At 35.9% G+C, this 15,218-nt stretch overlaps 1 protein-coding gene across 1 annotated transcript in view; it reads right to left on the bottom strand.

Moving 5' to 3' along the window:
* Positions 1-15,218, bottom strand: part of ANO10 (anoctamin 10) — a gene marked incomplete at both ends in the record, with an annotated part of 72,688 nt that overhangs the window by 55,633 nt on the left and 1,837 nt on the right. The window contains 5 exons of the mRNA XM_010162966.1: positions 5,231-5,359; positions 7,587-7,778; positions 11,236-11,418; positions 12,425-12,499; positions 14,032-14,087. Of these exons, the coding sequence (XP_010161268.1) occupies positions 5,231-5,359; positions 7,587-7,778; positions 11,236-11,418; positions 12,425-12,499; positions 14,032-14,087 (635 nt within the window). The remainder of the gene's footprint in view (positions 1-5,230; positions 5,360-7,586; positions 7,779-11,235; positions 11,419-12,424; positions 12,500-14,031; positions 14,088-15,218) is intronic.

The following is a 15,218-nucleotide window of genomic DNA, read 5'->3' as shown; positions in this document are numbered from 1 at the left end:
AGGAAAAAATAGATAGCACTGAAATCTGTTGGAAAAAATTTAAGGAATTTTTTTAAAGGAAATAAAGTGAAAAGACTTTAATTTTGATCTAACAAGTCCCCTAAAATTGCTTTTTCTCAGGAAGCAGATTCAGAAGATCTTCAACTGCATTCAGGATGCAAAGCTAACTAATTTCTAAGTTTCTCTAGACAGCAAAGTATGATGATGTCTAGAATCAGATGATAAATACACCTTCTCATCTACTAGAATCCAAACTGCTCAGCTCTGGTAGTGTTTCCCAGTTTCTTTGGCACACCGTTTCAGAAACAACTTTCAAGTTTACTGCTGAGCTTACTGAGTGTTGGGGCCATTACATTAAGAATGCTCAGCAGAAGCTGAAAGAGCTTTTTCTATACACCAGGAGGCCTTTGATGAAGAAATACACTTACTATAATGGAACTCTAGAGAAAAGCAGATGTACCAGGCAACTCTCAACCACTTTGATTTTGGATCAGCTATAACGCCTCTACCTTTTCAGCTTTATTAAAAAGCTATGATTCCTGCTTCCCAGGCTTTGATAAATGGACTGTCAGCTCCTCCTCACCCAGAAAAAACAAAGCTCAAGAAAGGGTTACTTTCCTTATTCCACTCCAACCAAACCTCTTACAGAACTGACTTTTAAATATATATATATATATATACACACACACACACACACGTGTATATATATATATATATACACACACACACACGTATATATATATATATATGAAGCTCATTAAGATCTATTTCAAATACTTATGAGGACTCCATGAAATCAAATCCACACAGCCCAATTGTTTAAGTCCTGTCCTTATGCTAAGGCCCTCATTTTCATCTATACAAGAGCTCATTACATTCTTCCCAAAAATTGTATTTGTAGATTGTATGCTCAGATTTTACACTGCAACTATCAAAAGGACCCTTCATCACTACTTAGTATTTCCAAGCCAATCCCCAGATGCTTCAATGTCAGGTAAAATATCCAAACTAAGTGCACCTCTGCATAAAAGCTTTCCATTAGTTTGCTACATTTGAGTGCTGGATATACCAGTTACTTCTGGAGATGAGGAGCTGTACTTTTGCAGCTATTGCTTCAAAACATCTCTACTGATGTACTGTTTTTTTTAAAAAAAATCAATACTAAAAGTTGTACATACAACTGATTTCTGGGACTCAATTTTCAGAGTAGTCCTGAAACTGATTTAATTAACATTCTTTGAATTTATGAGAGAGTCTACATTAAAAAGAAATAGTCATTGGGAATCATCAGGAACAAAACTCTGTCAACAATTTTCAAAGAAAAATAAAAAAGCACTGCAGAATTAAGGTTATACCTTGTTTTAACCCTCCTCAAACTGTTCACCAAATTTCTTCAGAGTAATTTCCTCTTTTTCTTTTTTTTGTTTTCAAATCCATGTAAGGTCAGAGGTGATTTGGAACAGTTTCACACAAGAACAGATGCTTCTTGGAATGTCCTACTTTGCACCTGTGCTCCATACCAGGAATATGTGTCTATGGTAAAGCCTGAAGAACTAAACACACAATGGGATATAGCTATTTTAAAATTATGTTAATAAGGGCTTATTGTTTCCTGGTTTAAGGATATTCACCTACTTCTTTTTGTTTGAAAACTGCACTTGCTGCACTCAGTTAGTATTCATCCGTAAGTAAAAGAGGAGAGTTTCACAATTCTGCTCCTGGTTCAAACCATGTTGCTATGGAAGCAGATGTTGGATTGATGAAAATAGGTCAACTGTTCAAAACAAAACAAAACAAAACCCCACTGTTTTAATACTTTAAAATATTATTAAATATTGTTATTATTTTAATGGTTCTCATTATTTATTATAAAATGTTTAATGTTTTATTATATTTAATTAGCATTTACTTTGCTGATACAATATGTATTCCCAACAAAAGTGCAGACAGCTGTGGAGTTAGTGTTGTTAATGAAAAATAAATTTTTTTGCATAAATCTGTAGGGGCTGTGCACAGATATCACACACAGTTCTTCACTACATCTGTACTGAGTGATGTCAAATGTTGCCACATAAACATGTTTCCATTTGAAGACTATTAGTATTACTATTAAAAAGTATTAACATTTTTTGGGGAAAAAAAATAAATCAAGACATTGCTAATACTTGTGCTTGGCTTTGGTAAGAAGTGCTTTTTTCTGTTTAGCTTTGCTTCAGACAGATATAGAAATATTCAATCAGAGTCTCAATTACTGAAACCTGATAAAAATATTTAATGACAGCTAAGATTTAAGCAGGTAACCACATCAATTGAACATGTGAAAGCATATATAGCCTACTAAAAGAAATTTCTTGTGTTCCTGAACATCCTCACAGTCTGCCAAGCTGCTGTCAGAATAGCATAAACACACCATTAAATTCTCATCTTCACCTGCAACAAACACCAGAAAGTAAAGTAACGCACCTGTATCGCGTTTCTGAATCTCTACTACGTGATCTAAAATGTTTTTCTAACAACACCTTGTCACAGCCAAAGAATTGTTTCCTACCTTGACAATGATGTACTTTAGATGCACCAGGTTTATCCTAAAGGTTTAATGTGACATACTCTATTCCTTAATTTTTCTTTACAGCTGAAATGCGCAATTTAATAATTAATAAATACAATAAAGGTGCATGGGAATACTGCCAATACATGAGATTTGTGCTCCTCTCATAGCTTAGGGATCTTCCTGCAGATGAAGTAATACTTACAGGAGAAAGACTCAGTGGTGCAGAAGTCCCACACATTTAATCCAGCACAAAACTACAGCACTACTGTGCATCTTCCACACATAATTGCTTCTGCAGTGAACTAGGTCAGACAGCTTCCCCCAGATCAATTCCCTAATCTGATTCATCAAGCACCAGATAAAAGAAAGTGCCAGTGTAACAGATAATATGGAAATAAATACCCAGGAAGCAAAGGCAAAAATAGCCCCATCTCTTTAAGCTGCCATAAATCCATACTGCTACTGTTCATAGTCCCACAGAATCTAGTAATCCTCCCTTTTTTCTACCTTTTGTAATCAATGTTTTAACCTGAAATATGTACAACATAACTACTGATAAAAAAATAATTTCTGTAACTGTCAACACAATGGAAACTAATCTTCAACATAAGTGAAAATTATGTTTGCTGTATTCATTTTCATATAGTTTTTTAATAAAATTTACATATAAAACATGTTTCACTTTGTAGAACTCTTTTGGACCTCAGAAACTTCATAACTTGTGTTACAAAACTTCTTGCAAGATTATATGACCTGAGCTATTCTCTGACTGTTTAAAAAAAAAAAAAAAAACCAAACCCACACCTATGAAAGTTGTTAAATATTGTTTAAATTTACTGAAAGACTGTCCCTCAGGAGACTGCAAAAGTTTTAAATTTCACATTGAACAGTTTTGGAATTGTTTATAACCAACAACATTCCAAAAATCACACGGCTCCTTACGTTGCAGAAAAGTACTATAAGACTTCTATGTTCGTTTTGTCTCTTTGTGTTTTCTCAGACAATAAATAGTTTGTAATAACACAAAACCAGCCAAAACAAAAATTCAGACCAGCATACTTAAAAGTATCAAGAATACTGGATACTTGTGATTAAAACTATTTTTTATATATACCTTTTCTGACAAGTACATTATGGGTTGTTTTGGAGGTTTTTTCACTAAGAAGAACAATATGAGAAAAGATGATTTTTCTTTAACCAAACTGTTGCCTTCCTTCTCCTTTGTCTCATCCAACATTAGCCTCCATCAGTCCCTTCATACAATATTGTTAACTATAGATCAGTACTTTGCCGAAGTTGCTTCTTGGTATAAGACAACATTTTTTTCTTTCCTCCCCTCAGCACTAATTTACCTTTTCTCTTCAAACTTTCTTCTCTTTGTTTTCTTAATCTCCCTTCCCACACCATTTATAGATAAATTGAGATACAACGTTAGAAAGGAATTCCTACCTAATTACCATGCTACAATTCCTGACATCTAAAGGACTGCATATAAGCAGAATTTAAATTTAGAGAGAAAAATATTGGTGTTCTCCTATAGCCTACTGAAAAACAGAGGTCTGCCTAGAGACCACGTAGCCAGCTTCATATTAAAGCAGATAAAATGAGAATATATACCCAGGAATCAAAGGCAAAAATACTTCCATCTCTTTAAGCTGTCATAAATCCGTTCTGCTTACATTTTGTCATACAGTTTTCATAACATGATCTCTCTGGATATGGTGCCCAGTAATGAACTATAGCATTACATTTAAATTGCAAAATTAGTTTTATACTAAAATACCTCACTGAGGTTAATGCAAATGTTCACACATGCATGACAGAAGAATATATCAGGCTTTCTGTAGACTCAAACTTCAGTAAATAGTTGACATGATTCATATTTATAGTTAACTCTGCAAACCTTAAAGCTTAAACTCAAAGCAAGCTCATAACTCATTGTGTAATGCTTAACGCCTGTAAAAACAACAAAGAAGTATGTGGTGATGCAGCTTAACAGCTACACACTGACAACCCAGACTTTTTCCCCACAAGAAAAGTAATCCAGTTTCTAAAAGCTCAAATAGCATGGTGATGATCGAGGCAATGTCATACAAGAAAGCTCCGTAAAAAAGATACATGAGGGCAAAGTCCTACAATCTCAGTTATTATACAGAGACCACCATATAGAGCCCATATTCATCCCTCCTCATCTGAAAAGGAATGGCACTCAAGTGTTTACTACGTAGAATTGGGAAAAGATGAAACCCAAGTGCTGTTAGAATCACTGGCATTTATAGTCACCAAACACACTTGTTTCAGATAAGCCTTACAGGAAACATCCATAAAGATTACGTAGGAGGTCTTTATTAGACATGCTGGGGTCACAAACCAAGTAGAGAAATAACCAGTCCACAAAAATGGGATTATTTTGCTTCTTGAAATAGCACTATTATATTCTTGAAATACATGAAGCAACAAATACACGATATCTTGGGAATGTATGGAAAAGTCTGACAACAACATTCACAGTACATTAAAACACAGAAAAGAACAAAATCAAAAAGCAAGACTTTGATAGGGAAATCTTCATTTGCTTTTAATACAAGGGGAGGGAGAAGTCTACTTCATGGTATCATTTCCACGGTTGTTCTTGTTATTTGCTACTAAAAGACAAGCACTGTTTGAAGACAAACTTACCTCTGCCAATGCCACAGTCAGAATAAGATCCATTTTTGAGTCTGGGAAAAGGGCATCCACTTGTGGAGACATTCCAATCAGTATGCAATTAGTAACAACTGATATTACACTCATGGTTTCAAAAGCCAACTGAAATAAAACACAAATATATTTATAGTTATGACCATTATCTCTAATTCACCAGTCCCCAAACTGCTCCAGACAATACCTCTCTCTTTGTTAAATCCTCAGAAGACCCATTATTTTAACTTTTTATTTTCCTTCATCATTTGAGTTCTACAACATAATACTTGTTTGGCAAGTAGTCCAGATTTTGCCAGCTTTAAGAACAGGCAAGGACAAGACCACAACAAGGTCTGCAATACCATAAAGACCACATGGCAATCCTGAGTTTTTCTTCTGAACCTGAACACCTAAAAGAGTATGCACTGATCTACAGCTGTACTCCTGAGCATAAATTTCGTTCAGGATAAAGGAAAAAATGCAAAATTCCTAGAGAAACTAATAGTTTGAACTCTCTGGTTTTGGAGGTTTTGACTGAATGTTAAGTAACATTTATGTTAAGGAAAATGTAGCAATGGTTCAGAATGCTTTTTTAAAATCACAACCAGTTATACAAGCTGAAATTTGTTGAAAGAAAGATTTACATTTAACTGCATGCAATGGCACAAGCCTAAGAAGCTCTTGACTAGAGAGCTCCCACAAAACATCTGAAAATATTACTATAGTGTGACAATTACTTTTGCAATATAATAGTTACTTATTCCAAGGTCCTCTCTGTAATGAGAAAGACTGAGGTTGAATTGTAGCAATTGGCACAATGAATTAGCAGAAGTAACTTTCTCCTTGCCAACAAGCTGGTGACTCAGCTCTCCTGATAAAATAATTGCAGTATTCCTTTAACAGAAATCTTTCAGGCAATGCTCTAACTTCCCACATGAAACAGATAACTAATTTTTTAAGTCATTATTTCTAATTCACAAAGCAAATGCATGCCTACTATTAGTTAAAAACCTACACTATAAAAACAAAACAAAACCATGACTGTACCATTAATGTTACAGTTTTTCAGCCTACTCCCTAGATTGAAACAAACTATTCTAGCAAAGCCAAACGTTATTAATATACCTGCAGCTACACTTGGGACTTATGACCACAGCCTCATGTATCTGGCGGTCACACCACTGTAGCCATGTCATCAAGATGTTGACAGCACAGATTTGGACTGAGAAAATGCACCAAATGTTAAAACATAATCAGATAATAATTTACACATTTTAATGATTTAATATTAAAAGACTTCTCCTATAAGTCCACATCATTAATACCTATGGACATGCCTAATGACCATTGCTCATAATACTTCATTTGCATGCTTTTACAGTATGTTTCATTTGAGATTTCCTGATTTAATTTCTCATCTCCCATTTGTTACCAACATTTACAACCCCTCCAAATTAAACAGTCTACTAGTTTACTGTGCCCTTTGTCTCCATTTTGTACCATTAGAAAAGTTGTTATATAAAACTAGAATATGGATCATCCCCTTCAAATTTCCTCCAACCTACTTCACACTCCTTATCAGTTCACTGCTATTATAGAATGCTAAAGTCTCGACTTAATAGCCCTCTCTCTTTTCAGAAAAACCTCTGGTTTTGGAGTTTACAGGGTTATTTTTAGTCAGAATCAGTTCACTGACACAGCGTACTCAGCAAGCTCCTAACTAGCTGGTGCTAGCATGACTGCATGGGCAAACAACTGAAGACAGAAAATCCTTAACCCAGTACGACTAGCATGAAATTATTTAGATAGACTACAATGTTCAGGCTGTGCAGAGAGGTCCAGCTCCTGCCCACAGATCCAGGTTATTTTAAAATTAGTCAGCTTGAGTACCAGCAATCACAAGGGCACACAGCCCTTCGATACCAAGCATGGCTTAGGAATCCAAGGCCTTACCTATCATCCTTCAATTTTTCTGAAACACTTGCTGAGCTCCACACTTCTGAGATTGCATCAGATGTTACCATTTCTAAAATATGCTGGCTGTAAACAATACTGGGCAGCATCTGGCAGCTTTGCTTTGTTGCCATTGCAACAGGAGTACAATACATACAAATGCAAGGACTAAAGGAAGGATTTGTTTTCCTTTCAAAGGCAGCTGAAAGACATGTGGTCAAAAACCCTACCAAAAATCCCCTGGATACACAGCTGGACAGATACTATCCTAAGGCTTTTACAAGATCAAAGTACCTACTAAACTTAAAAGTGGTTGATGGGCCAAACACATAGCTTAAATGCATTTGTTGAAATCTCTTTTAAAACATACAAATAGAAAAAGAAAGAAAAAAAAAATTACCTGCCAAACACCAATATTTGCTGTGGGTTCTGCAAATGGACGCTTGTAAACTCTACACATCTTTAAGGCATCAGAATATATCTCTGTGATGTTGTTTAACACTGCAAAGACAGCTGCCAGTGGATAAACACACGAGAAAAGACTCACATAGCCAAACTGTAAGAATAACTCCAGGTAATCATCAAAAGTACCCTGAAAAACAAGAGCAAAAATAAGAACAACTTAATCCACAAAGAAAACCCAAAAAAAACCCCACACATCAGGAAATACAGAATTAACAATATAGTTGGAAACATGCTTCCTCATCCCAAATCAGTTGTTTGGGAATGACTGGTGACAGAAAAAAACACCAACAAAAAACCACCACCTAGTTACTTTGGAATTATTCAATTACTCAAAACTTCTTAAGAAGGGGAGGCCAAGGTTCTTCCTAAAAGGCCTGAAATGCCTAATGCATTTTCTGCAACAGTCACACTTCTTGTCCTTATTACACAAAGTAATTGTATAAACACATTCATCCCATCCAAGTTCCTGATTAACTCAGTGAAATAGCTACAGAAGGAACAGTGGGGGATAGGAAAACAGCACCATGCTTTTAAATTGGCAGAACATTCTCCTAAGAGCATTATGACAAGAAAAGTCTTAGTATTTAAGATTGTTCACGAAAGACCTAACTAGAAAGGTAGGCTGGTAGACAGGCAACTCTTTTCTAGAACTTCTGCTTGTTTACTTCAAAATGAGTAAGTCTGAATTAGTGGCTCACTTGAACATTGAAATGACAAGAGTGCAGCACTGACATCTGAAAGGAACAATTAGCGTAAACAAAAAGCCCTGTTTTGACAAATCTGCAAAACATCTACCACCTGATCTTTAAACCAAGAATGTGGGTACTTAAAACACTGATTAAGTGTTCACATGTAGGTTATCATATATATTTGCATATTAGTTTTGTAGTATTAATAACAGTTCCCCATGATTGCAGCAATTATTTATGAAAGAACCAAACCAATCATTTTTAAATAAAACATGTTCACTGAACAATGGATGGTGAAATACCACAAACAAGTTAAACTGGGATCTAGCTATCTTGTATTTACCCAGACCCACATACTGTCATCTCCCTCAAAAAACGAAATGATAAAGACTTGACAGTAACTGAGATTATTACAGGAACAACATAAATTGGTTTTGGCTCCATGCAGCAGACACATGGTTCTCTCATCTTTTTTGCTGATTATAGCTGTTGACTGACTGCCCTCTCCAGCACCTAGTGCTTTTTTTTTCCCTAGCAAACCGAGAGAGGCAGTAGAAGCCTGCAAACTCAAAAATCAACATGAGGTGGTCATTAGCTGCATTTTTCACTTGAACTCATTTTCAAGTTGCACAGTATAGCTGGGTCTGACAAACTGATCTGCAGGCCAAACCATGAGGTGCTACCTAACTTTTAAAACCATTGAGATTTTTCTGCAGAAACACCTTGTATGAACTCTGAGTTTTAGTAAGGTCTTCCTTAGGGACATTTGTGCAGGATCACTCACGGGAGTGGCAGTCATGTATTTATCTCTGCTGTCACTTTCTCAGCCAACTCTTGCAGGCAGGGAGCAATGCTTCCCTTTGTGCTCCTCCTTCTGGTAACTGCACAGTATTCCCACTGCTTCCTCACAGCCTTCTTCTCATTTCCCTGCCCAGTACCTACTGAGTTTTAGAACAGCAGAGCATGAAAAAAAAAGGAGTAATTCTTTTTCTCCTACTCAATTTATGACACTTTGTGCAGGAAAACAGGAGCCTGATACAATATTAAAGAAATTTCAAAGTGTGCCACTGTCAGCCACAAGGGCAGTACATGAACTATGGCATCAAGGAAACAGAATCAACAAAGAAATTCAGGGAGAAAATGCACTAGAGGAAAGAAGCAGAAATTTAAAAAAAACCCCAAAAATATTGCAGAACGTTTTTACATCTTAAACTGGGTGAAGGGCTGGAGATATGAAAAGTGATAGAGACACAAATGAAAAAGATAATTAAATGTCAAAGAGTAAATGAAGCAAGGAAAACAGAAGAATCTGAAACACATAATTTTGTCATGACTCCTGCTTAAGTCCTCAGTTACTCAGTTACTAAACATAGTCAAATGCTTCCCCCTTGTGACAGATTTAATTTTAGAAATACTCTAGCCTGCTAACAGCTCACTGCTTGCAAACAAATCAGTGGTCTAATACCGTGTATTCACAAGCACAGCACAATTACAATCTTTAGACTGAAAATAAAGTTAAGGCCTTGAGTACACAGTACCCTGAACTGAAACTGAGGCTAGCAGCAGACACCTCCAAGGCAAAGTCATAACTACAACTGACCTGTTGAGTCCCTGTGCAAAATTTTTCAGGGCAGAACGGTACAACAGGTGCAGATAAATTTGATCCAGCTCTGCACAGGAAGCACTGGGCAACATGACTCAAAGACATCACACTGGCTTTATATGTGCCAACTGAGAACCAGAATTCAGTTCAGGTCTAAGACAAAGCTTATTTGGTCAGGCTTATCAACACCTGATGCTGACATACAGCTTTTGGAGCTGTGCTGGCCTATTGGCAGGCACAGTGCTGGACTGTGTTGATTTACCAGTTCAGACACTAACTCAGGGATTTCTTATTTTATAAGATAGACATGTTCTCTAAATCTAGCTCCCTTCCATATAAAATGTGGGAAATACCAACCTTCCCAGAGGAACGCAAGTATTAACATTTGCACAGTTTTTCCATTGCAAAGGTAGCATCTCATTTTCCTCTTCCCATTTCAAGGCACTTTATGCAGGAAGAAAGGAATCTGACATGGTATTAATATCAAGTTTCAAACTGCCATTCTCTACCTTTTACATAAAAGGTACACTACCTACACATAATTCTTCTTCTGTAAAAGTATAAATCACACACTATTAAGACTCTTGTGACTATGCTCGCAGCATTTGATCAAGCAAGCTGTTAGCCAGTCTGTAAGGCTTTAACATACACACTGATGTCTACTTTGCCAATTCCTTTAGAACTGCAAGTAATGAATTGCATAAAGTCTGTTAAATACAATTAAAAATTGTACTGGGTAGGAGGCAGTCAGGAACGGAACTCGGAAGACAGCGAATGCCAAAGCTGTAGTTTCAAGAAGCAAGAGCAAGTATTGGTTTGAAGAGCTGGTGTCTTCTGCCCTCTCCATTTCTGGACCCATCCAGACATAAGCACACTCTCTCACGCTATAGTTTAATTGTCAATTTAAACTACTATCACTGCAAAAACAAACTAAAACAGAAACAGCCTCCCCCTTCCCTCTGCCAGGCTACTGATCCTGGGAGTTTTCAGGCTACCCTTCAAGATTAAGGGCATATTACATAAATACCTCTTCCAGTGATATGGGATTAGGTAGCTCCAGATTCAGCTGTTCATTCCCACCCCTTCATGCTGGTGTAACTGGGATCCCGGACTGTATCCGTTTCTTGATCTAGTGTAAACAGTTGTATAAACAACACTACCAGCAAAACTGACAAAGTTGGAAATAAGCTGCCAGGTCAGACAGTCAGAAATATTTCAGGTTGCCCTGGCTGATGTCTATAGTCAACTACAGCCCAGAAAACTTTCAACTCTTTTACAAGAGTGAAACGTACAAAATAGGTGCCCATTTCTTTCTCCAAGTTGACTTGTTCGACTAATGACAGGTCCATATCCGTTTTCAGAGAACACATGTGTTTCTTCATCCTCTTCTTATGTCTCCTTTGGAGCCAGTAAGGAAGTAAGGATTCTGCAAACTGATTAAGGATCTGTGAAGTTATCAGCAAGGTGGCCAAGCTCTTAAGTATAAAAAAAAAAAAAAAAAAAAAAAAAAAGAAAGAAAGAATTAAAAGAACTGTGATAAACCTGCAATCATTTCCAACTTTGTGCATTCTGGTTAACACTGTAAGTTGTTACACTGTGACAAAAGAAGGCCAGCCTAACAGAACTAGCAATAGCATATGAAAAGTATAGGTGGGCTAGTTCCTGTTCTTTGCTATGTGCTGAAAAGGATAAAATAAGAGTTAGATGTCTAAATATTTTGTGGATCTGGATGTATCTTGGAGACAGTACATAAAGTCCAATGAAGGGTAAAGATACACCCTTAACATATGCCAACAGCAGTGACAGAACTAAAGAATGAATTTTTTTTCTATTTGTTGTCTTCTTGTTTTTTACCTTAAACTATAGGAAATGACACAAATGTCATGTCTGGTATAGATATGTCAAGTGTTTTGCTAGAGATCTCTTTCGAGGAACAGAGATCTTGAGCTGCAGTTCTTGTTGTTTTTTTCATTTTCTTTAGAGTAAAAATTTGTCCTTATAACTGATATTCATGCATTTGAGTGCGAAAGATGTCAACAGAAAGCTAATTTAAAATGCCAACTACAAATTATTTTGCTTTTATTTATTCTCAGCTCCTCATTGTAGTCATAAACTTAATCATGCTCCTGTCCTCAAGAGTCTCTCCTTAAGAACACTACAGAGAAAAACATTTTCTAACACAAAGGGAAAGAAGGAGGAAATGAAAATTTTCCAGCCTCATCTCTGTGAGGGAATAATCAATTTATTTGAAAACGGTTCCTCATTTATATGGAGGGAAAGAATTGCTCCACTCTGTTATGATTCTGAAACTGTGCTAGAATAACTGAAATATGGAAGCTGGATTTGTAAGAAAATATATATGGAATGCATTCATTGTCAAGTTAACATTTTAGAAAAAACAATTAAAACTAAAGTTTTGTTTCAATCAATCCTTTATTTTCCTAGAGTAATCAACATTCTTAAGATGTTCTTGGAACTCACCTGCCTCAAAAGCTTCATATCAAACAGCACAAAGGCAATGTAGAAGAGAGATGCAAAACAATTTAAGAAGTTGAACTGCAAATAAAAATATATGTTATTAGTACTCAAGCAAAAGTTCAAATGCAAAATATCATCTAACTTAACAGCTACCTTGACTAAGTAGCTTCCATGCAGATGTAAACAGTTCATTAAAATTTTCTTTGCCATTTTTAAAACTTAGGTCAGAAAAGCCTCATTTTCAATACTGGTCTTATTCAGGTTTTCATCTGACAAGCTTAATGCTTTCCTAAAACGTGGTATACAAAGAGAACTACAATTCAATTATGAACCATGGACATTAAAAACATGTCACCTTCTACTTTCATCTTTTGGCAGTTTCCCCATAGGTAACACAATAGAAGGGAAGTATTTATCTTAATTTAGGGTAATGATTTTTTATTCAAATAAATACTTTATCAAAATACATGTTCTGGATTACATATCTCTCAATATGTACAATTGTTCCTGAATATTTTAGTTGACCTTTATGTTTAATCACTTCAAGATGTTTTATGACCAAGAGAAATATTCTCCACTTCTAAATTGAGACATAATCAGAGTATTGTATCTGAAAAATCATAATCAAGCTCAGAAGTTTCCTACAGTGCTGGAGCTCCTTTTCTGGAGCTCACTGACAACATAGATAATACTGGGAGCGCAGAGAGTTACTCATAGGGTGAAAGTGAAAATTGAGAGGGACTTACACTTGATATTTCATAATTTTTGAAATTATTGTATATAAATTTCATATGGGGAAAAAGAGATGGTCCTATTTTTTGAGAAAGGCAGAGACAAAGCTATAAATTATATGTACAAGAGTTTTTAACAGTAATAGAGGGCTAAAAAGCAGATTTTTTAAAAAAAGTATGCTGAGGAAACAAAAAAAAAAAGAGAACTCTGGAAGAGACTTAAACAATCTTTTCAAAAAGGAAACAAGAAGATTAAGTCTCAAAATAAGCCAATCTTTACAACTGCTTTTACTGAACATCTTATATGAAAATCCAAGATTTACACAGTGTTGCATCTGAATACACACCTAAAAGAGCAACCAAACATATATATATACTTACACATACAAAAGCTACTTGTTAAGAACCACAAAGTAAGTAGTTCAGTATATACTATAAAGGGCATAGGAGCAGACTGATGGACGTCTATCTCCAGCCTTTTCTGACTGGTTGTCTGGATGTTAGTACAGGTGGAAGTTAATACATGAACTTTTTAAAATACAATTTACCATAAAGTCTTGAAAAAAGTTAAAGGAATAGTTCCCAGTTGAGGACAGGACCACATCAATTAACAAAATAACTTACACATACAGAATCCTAATGAAAGAACAAATCAATACAAATAAAAACCCAACTCTCCACTATAAAAAGAGGCATCTAAAACAGTCTAGCAGCTACTGCAACCACAACAGAAATCCTGTTTACTTTGATATTTGTGCTAGTATTTGGCCTTAAACTAAACTGTAGGTCAGTGAGCTAATGCTAGGAAAGCACTAACAAAACACATGACAAGTTATCTTTTCAAATAATCTTAAGAGCTGTTTTATATTACGTACTTACCACTAAAACCTTCAGAATTAAATGGTTCTGATACGAAGATTCCAGCCTGTGATTTTCTAAAACAGCAACAAAATTATTGATTAGTAAACATCAGAAGCACTTATCATATACTAGACATTGTTATACAAAGAGTAAACAGACACCTAAAAATTACTTAACTAATAGTTTATGCAGAACAGTTCTCCAGCCCTTTATGATGAAAAAAAATTACACTGTACCAATACCTCACTTAACTTATGAAGCTAATCCGATGCACAATACTGACATACATATTTTTGGCTACAACTCTGGTATTTTTTCTGCAGCAAAGGTTTTTCCTTTTCTCAGAATAACTGTTTTAGAACAGAAAAGCCATCCATCATTCTAACACTTAATAAAATGTGCCTAGTTATTGATTATTCTTTGGCTGAAAACAAATGCAAAACTAACTGGAATAAATGATGAAAAATAACAATACTAGATTGGATTCAAAACCAATAAATGCTCACAGAAATATTCCCATCCATCTCCAAGGAATTTAGATCAGACCCTAAATTCTAAAGAAAGACAAGAGTACACAAAGTTCAATAGATGTAGTACTCATCCTAAAATTAAGATTTTCAGTTCATTCAAGACAAACTGTCAGAAGTTGATGTTTGAGGAAGGCTGGTTACTAGGGGGGAGGAAATGGAAGTGAATGGGAGATTTCCCATTTCTTTTCACTATTTTGTCTGATTGTACCTTTAAAGTCCTGGCTAAGCAGTAACTGAGAAGGCAGCACACTAGCATGAGCTGTGTCAACAAGGCTGATAGGAGAGACCATCACCTACAGACCTTGCTCAGGACACAACAGCAGAGTTCTGCTCTGACAGGGGTGTGAAGTTGGGCCTGACACACGGAAGACGCACTCAAGTGATTAAATGCAATTTTAACTTTTAGCTTTCACTAAATGATCAGTTCTCATAATAAATGGGTGCAAGAGGCGTGCTTAAAAATACGCTAGATTGTTTCCTATGTTTTGTCAGTTTAGCTGTTTAAGTCAGATATTATCTGAAAATATGCCAGATGGGAGGGGAGGAGAGAGGAGGGGAAGGGGAGGTAGGACAGCCAGATGAGCTCTTCATCCTATTCACAGCATGGCAGCATGAACACATTGGATAGCACAGAAAAGGCACAGGCTGTGTAGTGAAAGTGAGTTACATAAATAT

The sequence above is a fragment of the Antrostomus carolinensis genome, unplaced genomic scaffold (genome assembly GCF_000700745.2).
Source record: "Antrostomus carolinensis isolate BGI_N321 unplaced genomic scaffold, ASM70074v2 scaffold3312, whole genome shotgun sequence".
Classification (NCBI taxonomy): Eukaryota; Metazoa; Chordata; class Aves; order Caprimulgiformes; family Caprimulgidae; genus Antrostomus; species Antrostomus carolinensis.
The sequence above is the reverse complement of the archived record's forward strand: the minus strand, read 5'-3'. Positions and strand labels throughout refer to the sequence as shown.